This window comes from Mastomys coucha, unplaced genomic scaffold, assembly GCF_008632895.1.
Source record: "Mastomys coucha isolate ucsf_1 unplaced genomic scaffold, UCSF_Mcou_1 pScaffold9, whole genome shotgun sequence".
Classification (NCBI taxonomy): domain Eukaryota; kingdom Metazoa; phylum Chordata; class Mammalia; order Rodentia; family Muridae; genus Mastomys; species Mastomys coucha.
In genome coordinates, this window is record NW_022196915.1 from 46,532,215 (window position 1) to 46,542,007 (window position 9,793).

At 43.1% G+C, this 9,793-nt stretch overlaps 1 protein-coding gene across 10 annotated transcripts in view; it reads right to left on the reverse strand.

Moving 5' to 3' along the window:
• Atp8a2 (ATPase phospholipid transporting 8A2) overlaps window positions 1–9,793 on the reverse strand; it is a 554,904-nt gene that overhangs the window by 395,500 nt on the left and 149,611 nt on the right. For 9 of the 10 annotated variants that reach the window (XR_004116436.1, XM_031362595.1, XM_031362598.1 and 6 more), the window contains 6 exons: window positions 9,010–9,109; window positions 8,352–8,450; window positions 7,234–7,279; window positions 6,576–6,616; window positions 3,186–3,259; window positions 1,218–1,287 (listed from right to left, as the gene is read on the reverse strand). Coding sequence is in view for 9 of the 10 variants with exons in the window: in XM_031362595.1 (XP_031218455.1) it covers window positions 1,218–1,287; window positions 3,186–3,259; window positions 6,576–6,616; window positions 7,234–7,279; window positions 8,352–8,450; window positions 9,010–9,109 (430 nt within the window). In the remaining variant the exon portion in view is untranslated. Of the gene's footprint in view, window positions 1–1,217; window positions 1,288–3,185; window positions 3,260–6,575; window positions 6,617–7,233; window positions 7,280–8,351; window positions 8,451–9,009; window positions 9,110–9,793 lie in introns of those variants that run through there. The other variant, XM_031362603.1, reaches the window with a different exon arrangement.

Sequence of the window (9,793 nt, forward strand, 5' to 3'; positions counted from 1 at the left end):
AAAAAAAAGAAGAGTCAAATCCCTAGTATTTTTTATTCATGAAAAAACTACTCTTTATATTATCATGCAATGTGTGTAAGAATAGGGGTATTTATTTATTTGTATTTCTTTTGTACTGAATTTATTCCTGTGCCAGAGTTTGGGTTTTTTTTTTTTAATCTAAAAAGAATTTTTCATGCACTATATTTGATTATGGCTTCTCCCGATTCCTCCCTGTGCCATGGGCTTTGCTTTATCAGTTTCTCCTAGGATGTCTGTTTTTCTCTATGCAGCTTCCTCTTTTAGTTTCGGAACAATGGTTCATTAGCCTGGCATGGCAGATTAGCCTGGCATGGTAGATTAGCCTGGCATGGCAAATTAGCTTGGCATGACAGAGCAGCCCAGGCAGGGTTAACTCAACCAAGAGAGCTATAAATGTGGTAGCCAATCAGGAGATCTCCAATGACTAGATAATCTATATCTAAACTTCCATTCAGTGTCACTCTGCATTTTTCAGCATGGGCAGCAGAAATTCAGCACTCCTCTTCTATCACAGAGGCCACTCTCTGGCCTGTGCACACCTACGGACCTCACTGTGACACCTGAATGTCACACATTGCTTCTTTAAACATCTTTCAGAGACTTTGTAGCCTTCCAGATAAGCAGACCCACTCTGGCCTGGGCACTTTCCTTGGTGTTCTTAAAAATGAACAAAAATATTTGAACTTATTTTGTACAGTTTATAGGGATTTGGGAATCAAGACGGTAGGGAAACATTTTGTAGGTCACCCCAGGCGGCTCACAGGAATCGTGGTAGGAAGTGATCAAGGCAGGGAAACGGTGTATCTAATACTCGGCTCTCCACTATTAGAATAGCAGCTCCAACTGGAGATGCAAGCTGAGGCATCTGGCTCTTTCTACTCCCTAAACCCAGGTAGCTGCTCTCTTCAGTTCTCAGCTCAGCCCCGTGAGGATCTTCTTGTCCGGAGCGCTGTGGGCAGAGCTTGGGAAGATATGACACACTGGGGGCTGAGAAAACTTGCTTTTCTAAGGCCCTGGGCCTCCTCAACAAGCTTCCCTCATAACTGGGGGCACAATCTTCTATCCATTCCACTGAGGTTTAATGGATAATCTTCCATGGCTAAATGACATCTTCTCCACAAGATGCACAGTGGATATCTGCACCAGATATCTGCAGCCTGGTTTCCTAAAAGAGCACAAGTGTGAAGTGACTTTACCTGTCGTATTTTAAGGTTCGTCTCGCCATCCAGGTTAGCAGTTTCAACATAGCACATCCCCTGGGGCTCACTATAAGGAAGGGGGAAAGGCCAATGTTAGTATTATCCTCTCCACAGATTCCCAGCTCCTGAGACCTCTGATAAGGAAACTGCTGCTGGCCCTTGACATGCACCATTACAAGCGCTGTTCTAGTCCAAGCAGTGACTGAGAAAAGGGGGCGGGGGCACATACTCTTTGGACTAGACACCAGAATCCAGTTTCAGCTCCATATGCTTGGTCTTGACGAGATAATAATAGGGTGGATAAGAAGCAGGCATGCCTTGGTTCTAGAATGGGAATAAAGTCCACCCACAGAGGTAGAGTAATTCTTAAAGGCTGAGGACCCTCCTGCCCCTGACCAATAGTGCTACCCTGGCAGGCCCAGCACAAACATATCTTTTGAGGAAAATTAGAGCCATAGGAGTTAAAAGAAAAGGCACAAATGTGGTAGGCCTTTGTTTCCCTACACGCTTCACCGTGTCAAAAGGCATATAGCCTCTCCTCCAGCCTTCCGGCTTTAGTAAGCCCAGGTAGTGGCGGAGATAGGACTCTGAAACCCACTAGCCAAGTTTAAAGCCCCCGATGAGACTTTCCATATGACCTTGGAAAGATGTTTAAGCTTTCTGTGTCTTGGCTTTCCTGTATCGGGATCAAAAGCCATTGATCAGGCTGCTCACACAAAACCCCACTCAGATACAAGGGAGTACCCCAAATCCATTGTCAACCCAGCAAAGCATCCGTGGTAAGCCAGCTTACCTGAGATTACAGACCAGTTTCCTGGCCCAAACCTCCAACTGACTTCTATTTTAATATTCCTAAGAGTTTCTTTGTTGGTATCGAATATGGCCAAATAAATATTGAATCATACCCCATGTTTATGGCTCTTTCCCCCTACAATAGTTTAGGTCCATTGTAGATTTACACATTTGGTTTACAATAGTTTACACATTTTATCCCTAGTGAGAGTCAATGCTGGGCTTGGTTTCTAATGAGGGATAAACCCCACACAGCTACAAACAGCCTGAGCATCCGCATTTCCCAGTGGCGTATTATCGAGGGAGTGTCACGGTCCTAACGACGCTTAGCACAATCTTGAACTTCTGGAACAGAGAAGGTCTCTGTTACCCGCACTTTGGCTTTCCTTCTTTGTAATATATTACACCACTTATTCATGAAGTCAAGAAAGCTAAGGGCAGCAGTGTGTGACTCTACACACTCCTGTGTGCTGATGGCTGTTTCTGATACAAAACTACCCAGTGTGCAGCAGCTGTTTGGGGGCAGAAAGAGTGACAAGCAAGGTTATCAGCAGGTTGTGTCTGTGCTGAGAATACGTCTCTGAATTTCAGAGGAGTTGTTCACTAGCAGTACTGAATGCTAAAGGACAGACAGCTGGCTGGACTGACCAAGAAAGTGCTGATGTCTCAGCTCTGTCGCCTCCTAGGTGTCATTAAACACTCACCCTCTTTAACTAGAGTCTTGACCGGTGAGGAATACCCTAGAATTGCTGGGAGCTAAAGCAGTCAATACCAGCAAAGGGGGTTCTAAAAACCTAAGGAAATGAAAAGGAAAAAATAACAAAACAAAACAAAAACAACCCAGGGTCCAGGCAGGAGAAGATAAGTGACAAGGCTCCACCCTGAGTATCTCTAACTTATACAAAACACTTAAGGTTAGAAGTACCCCCAATTTTTTGACTATTTCAGATTTTTAAATATTTACATAGACTTTAACAACCGAACATCTCAAATCTCACACATGAAATCCAAAATGCTCCAAAATCTAAAACTACAGTTCATTAGGCATGCTCAGCTTGTGAAGGGAGAGCAGGGTGGAGAACTCATGTGATGGAGAAGGGGGATGAAGCTTGTGCACTTCATTCATTGTCCTTAGCATTCATTTCCAAACCTGTGCCCACTGGCACACCTGACCTGGAGGAGAACAGGACCATGTCTGCTGGAAGATACTGCCCATTGAGGACCTTCACGATGTCTCCCACTGCCACCTAGAGACCAGGGACCAGACAGAAGGCACAAAAGAAAAGAGAGCACATATGTGATACAGGTGGTTAAATACACGAAGAAGAAAGTTAGTACGCAACGTTCACCCTACAAGAACAACAGGCAGATGTTTCTACTGTGCCACAGCTGGCTCTCCACAAGCTCCACATCTGCGAGTTCAACCAACTACAAATGCAAACTACTTGCAAAGAGAAGTACCCATGACCCAGAGTGGTGGTGCATGCCTAGAATCCCAGAGCTTGTAGTTTTGAGGCCAGCCTGAGCTACATGGTGAGGCACTGTCTCAACGAAACAAAACATAAAAGAAAAGCCATGGCATTAACAAGGATATCAAAAGCTGCCTCTGTGCTGAGCATCACACACTCTTTCTCGGGCATTGTCCCCTAAGCTACACACCATAATACTGTTTCCATGGCGTTCACATTGCATTGGGTTTTCTGTAATCCAGAGAGTTTACATTCATGGGAGGATACACACTTGTTCTACGTAAGTGCTTCTCTGTTTTATATAAGGGACTTAAACATTTATACACTTTGATATCTCTTGTTATCAACCTGGGACTAGTCCCTACAGAAACTGAGAAATGACCGCACTGCATTTTTAATTTTTAATTATAGTTTATGTCTGTCTGTGCATATATGCACCTTAGTGAAAGTGCCTGTGAAAAAGAGGGTGTTAGAGCCCCTGCAGTTGGAGTTACAAGGAGTCCAACTAGTGCCTATAGTGCTTCTGTCTTAACCAGTAAGCCAACCATCCAGTCCCAACAGTGCAGTTTTGCAGTGGTATTTAATTAAAAGGTATTTTAAAAAGAAAGAAAAAAAAACAAAGAAGGAAAGGAAAGAGAAAAGATGAGTGAGCAAGTATAAAGATCACATTTTCTTTCAAATATTTACTCATCTCAAACACTCAAACATCTCCATAGCTGGCAAGGTAGAAGGACACATGTGGCTCTGAAGCTGGCCTGTGCAACTATGAGTGCCCTGGGCAGCTGTGTAACCATGAGAAAGCTATGGAACGTGTGTTAACCACGTGGAAGTTAGGGAGTAGCCCAGCCATTAAACTGATTAAGGCATATTAAATATAAGGGTGTGTGTGTGTGCACGCGCACGTGTGCGTGTGCATGTGTGTGTGTGTGCGTGTGCATGTGTGTGTGTGTCTGTGCGCGCGCGTGTGCGTGCACACGTGTGTGGGTCATTCATTCGGGAACTCAGAATGAGGGTGAGTAGCAAGGAACTCTCAATGCCACTGCTGGACAATTTGAGAGCAGATTTATCACCTACCACAACAGTGGATTCTTTTTTTCTTAAATCAAAGTAAGAAGACAAGTCAAATGATGTTCTCTTATCTCTAAATAGAAGACACTTTATTTCTAGGATCTGGGTGCTAAGAGGTTTCAACTCCAATGAGAAACTGATGCCTCAGAATTCTGAAGATTCTGTTTGGTGTTCTTACACATGGCCTACCATTCCAGGCTTGTGTGATACTTGCTAAAAAGAATTTGTACGATGAGGGAAAAAAAAAACAAAAAACTATTTCAGGTCTCTGAATTCACTGCAGCCTCAGAAGGAGTCTCCTGTCTCTCAACTGTAAAACAGCTAAAGGACTCTCAGAATTGATCCCAACTCTTGAGATCTACCTTTCTGAGATCACCGGAGTTAAGCAAAGCTCAGGGGCTCTGTCTCAAATGCAATACTCTCACATGAAAGCTGCTGGGTGCTGCTCTCGAGGACACCTTTGTGTCCCTTCCCTACTCTCTGTCTTGAACAACAGCTTTTCTCGACCCCTACCAAGCTCCCCAGAGTCACTGTTCCCCCACGAGCTGCCCATATGGCCAGCAGTAGCCTTTCCTGTGAACTTGTCAAAATGTAAACTTCAGACTCTGACTCAGGAATTCTGGGAAGAGGACTGGTGTGTGATTGACCAGTGTTGGTTGCCAAGGATAGCTTACTTGGTTGAGAGGACAACTATATGAGAAGATTGCATCACAAATTCTATGGTTGGTAGTCTCTAGCATCTGCTAACTGGCCTGCTTAAGGTGATGGCTCACCACAATGCATTGAAAATGGGAATTGCAGTGTATCTAAGCAGGGCCTACAATGCGGTGGGGATACCCCAAGCACGTGTGGGAACAGGAAGGAATTCTGGGAGTCTGTAAGATCACTTGCTCTTGAACTCAGAAATCAGTGACTCCATGTCTCACAACATCATGTGGTGGTACCAAGCCACTGCTGGTGCCATTCTGAGAAGAGCAGCCAGATGACCACTGGAAAGACAGAGGGTCAATGAGGTTCCCGTGGCACAGGTGCCAGTTCTCCCCCTGGGAATTCTGCCTTTTGACCAAGAGCCATCACACTGAACTTGCAAAGGTCTGAAGGCCAATGAGGCCTCAAGGGTTGTAGTGTCCTACAAAACACTACAAAGGGAAGTTTTCTTTAAAGAGTTGGTGGATCTCCTAGACTGGGTAAAATCAAATAAAACCCACAGTGACTGCTATAGGCACATTGGCAGCATCCCCCACCACACACACACACACACATTGAGACATTGACTATAACTCAGATGTTTAAGCAAGAAACAATACTTTAAGTTGCCCTTCTAAAATAGGGTTGTCTCTTTTCCAAAAAGTCAGTTTTGACTGACAGAATGATGAATGGCATCTTTAAAAATCAATACCGTGTGGCCGTCAACAAGGCCCAGCTAAGGAAGCTGGATAAAAATCTGGCTTCTCAGATACAAAACACCAATACAGTACAGTTGATTTCAGCCAACAACCAACTACGATACCTTCCCTCCGTGTGTCCGGGCGTCACACTGCCAGCGGCAGGAAGGAAAACCCCTCTTGCAACCACTGAATTGGTAAAAACCAGCAGCCCGCTCCACAGCCCTGCCTGGGAATCCTGTTCACACTTGGAGATCTTTCCCCCAAACATATCTGAAGTGAGATTCCAGGAAGGTAAAAACAACTCTAAGCATTTGAATCTTGGAGAGAAGACAGACCAAGGGGAAATGTTTCGCACACCGGGTTCAGAAACTGTAAACTACTGTGAGGTTGTAGAACTATCCTGGGAGAATAATGAAGCTCACAGCTTGAACTGCTTGCTACACTGGGTCCTTCTAGAACAGGCCAGAAAGGAGGAAGCAAGGGCCAGTCCTCATGGGAAAGCAGACTGCACAGAGAAATTCATGAAGTAGGCACAGCCTTGGCCTGACAGCAAACTTCATACTGCCATCAACATGCACAGTTTGAGACAAGCCTTCAAATCGATATTTTCTGGTATTATCGTTAAAATCCATCCTTACCTCTTTCCACATGATGGTGTGCCACATGCCATTTCTTAACACTGTAAAAGAAGAAACAAGGAGCCATGGTCAATCAATATTGGTGGGGACTCAAGATTAAAAGTCAGTTATCTACAAATCCAAAAGACTTCTGTGAAAGTTGTACTTATTAATCCTCACAAATCATATCCAAGGTGGATGACCAACCATGCACAAATGGGCATCCATCTGTGCAACTCCACAACATATGTGTGTGAATACACACACACTTATGTGTGCATGTAAGCAAAGCAAATTCGTATTTAGCCCAGGCGTAGGAAAGTCCTTGTGTTACACAGTTCCAACAGCAGCAATACCAGCAACAGAAAACAGAGGTAAGATTAAAAACCAGGATAATGAGAAAAGTGAACAAAAACAAAAGCTGTGAATATGGGAAACTTATTAGGGGCATAAACTAACTAATTTATGAACATTCTATCTTCTAAAATCCCAATGTATACAAACCCCATTAATATATTACTATAAACACTAACATTTTATTTTATTACGCTTCTTTCTCTTTAAAGATTTTATAGATGACATTTCCAATTTAATCAATAGCCACTGATTTAGAATTACTCAAACACAAGACTTGATCCTAAATGAACAATGGAGAAAGTGATTGAGCCTGGTTGCTTACCTATTGTTTTCTTCTTGTTAACTGCATTGTCTGCCTTATGTCGTTTCTGTTACAGGAGAAAAACAAAAGCAAAGGTTCCTACATTCAAATGTTCCAAATGAATAATTGAAATGGAAAGCCGTAAAATCAGAGGGTAACGGGGACCAAGAACGCTACAATGCTAGTGCTGTAGATTTCAGCTGGGTGGTTCACCATCTGTCAGCACCGACGAGATCTATTCCAAGCCTAAGTAACTATACTTTGCTTCTAATAATTTACAAGCCCTTCAAAGTTTCAAATTCCCCACAGTTATTTGTGGACAGCCTGAAACAATGATTCAGTATTATAAACCCAGCAACAAACAGCAGGTTGCATTCTCAGGTTAGCTTACTATGTTATTCCATGAAATATGTATGTTGAGGGAATCGTGTTTGTGTGTATGTGTGTTTGTGTGTGTCTGTGAGTATCTCTGTGTGTCTGTGTGTGTGTGTTTATCTGTGTGTCTCTATGTGTATTTATGTGTGTTTGTGTATGTGTTTATCTGTGTGTCTGTATTATGTCTGTGTGTGTATGTGTGTATCTTTGTGTATGTGTTTATCTGTGTGTCTGCACATGTCTGTTTGTGTCTGTGTGCGTGTCTGTGTGGGCATCTGTGTGTGCATCTGTGTGTGTATGTGTGCGTGTCTGTGTGTGCATCTGTGTGTGTATGTGTGTGTAAAACAGAAAGAGCAAGGGAGATAATAGCAGCATGGTTATGGCCAGTGAAGAGTGAAAGACGCGTGAGGAGAAAGATTACTGGAAAATTACTTCAGGCATATCAAGCATAATGCTGCTTGCAGAGAACACTAATTAAAAGCTTCATTTGCTACCTGAATCCAGGCACTCTAATGTTGGATACAAGGAGTGATAATGATAAACAGCAGCCAGGGATTTACAAAACAATATAGAACATAGAAGCCCCCCAGAATCACTGGCCAGGGGTCTAGGACTCTCATAGTATACCTTCCTCCCAGCAAACACTACCACTCCTCTAGGAACTGCTTAAGGATAACCCGGTTTCCTGTTATAAGCATACACCCAGCCACACGCACATCAACTGTCATATTATAGTGTTTTATTATCCGGAGACAAAAACTTACAAAATCTTCTACAATCTCTTTGATGCCTGCAATCGTTAGAATGATGACCAATGGCACCAGGGTGGTGTACCGTCCTGTTGGCGATACGTCTGGGATTTGCTGTAAGAGAAGAAGAGAGACTGGGATGAAAGTCACTACAAAGAAGGAAGACATGATGCTCAACCCTCCTCACTCTCGCTAGCCTGGTTCATTTCTGGGACACAACAAAAAGCCTACTAACTCAAGACCTAGCTATGTAGTTTACATTGGAAAGTTTACCTAAAAACCTGGCAATGTATTTTGAAAGGAAAATGGGTCGAAAATATGACCTTCATGGCCAAAATACATGCATGGTATATATGTATGAAGTGTTACAGTGAAATATCATGTCTAATATAATGAATGTGCAATCATAAAATTATGAAGAACAAGAAAAGGTAAACATGACAAGGTATGACCCACAAGAACCAGTTTCTGCTCCCCTTTGGTAACTACTTTTTTCAAAGACTTCCCTCCCATGTCTGTTTTATACAAAGATTAGGTCTGTCCACCTTAGTGATAATTTGAGGAAGGAAACTATGTAAATATTCTAACCCTTTTCCAATAAAGGCACTTGCTAGAAGAATCTCATTTTACACATAATTGAGCTTGCAATCTTTAAGTCCTTAAAAACCATTACCTGTAATAAGGCAATGAAGAGGAAGAAGGCATTAGCAGCTCTCCTAATCTGCTCATACAGGAATCGAGGTAGAAATGTCAACACGCTGTACTTGGCCGTACTGGAAGTACAAAGACAAGTACGACTTTTAGTTAAAGAGGAAACCCTTAAATAACAGCAAAGTGAGGCCCAAGGGTATGTCCTTTATAGGAGGACACAACTGACCAGAGGCACTTCCCATGTGTTTGAAATTCAAACTTGGATATGGACATTCAACTTTCCCATGCGGTGATGAGCCCATTGACTCCCATCTGGGAGCCACATGCTAAGAGCATCATGTGTGTATTGAGGTTCATTCAGGTGCACCTGATATGCTGGGTAGTTCCCATTTCCCCTACACACCGTGCACCCTTCATCTTTGCTCAGGCTTTGGCTTCACCTGGCTATCCTCTCCCTCCATCCTGTAGCAGTTAATGAATGGCCTGTCTCCCCATCCCATTCCAGCCTCACAGTCAGATTATAAAGGGCTCTTCTGCCTTCAAACGCACACTGGTTATTCTGACATCATTTCGTCTCTGCTTCCATTCACGCATCAGCCCTCTGGACAAAGGCTCTGAGTCCATAGATTTAAAAAAGAAAAAAAAAAAACTTGAAAAGGGGACTGTGTCTGTACGGAACACACACAGGCTTTTCTCATTGTTATCACCCAGTCATCGACACACTATAATGATAATTTCCATAGCATGTATATTTATTGCACTGAGAATTTTAAGTCATCTAGTTATGATCCAAAGGTACGGGGGTG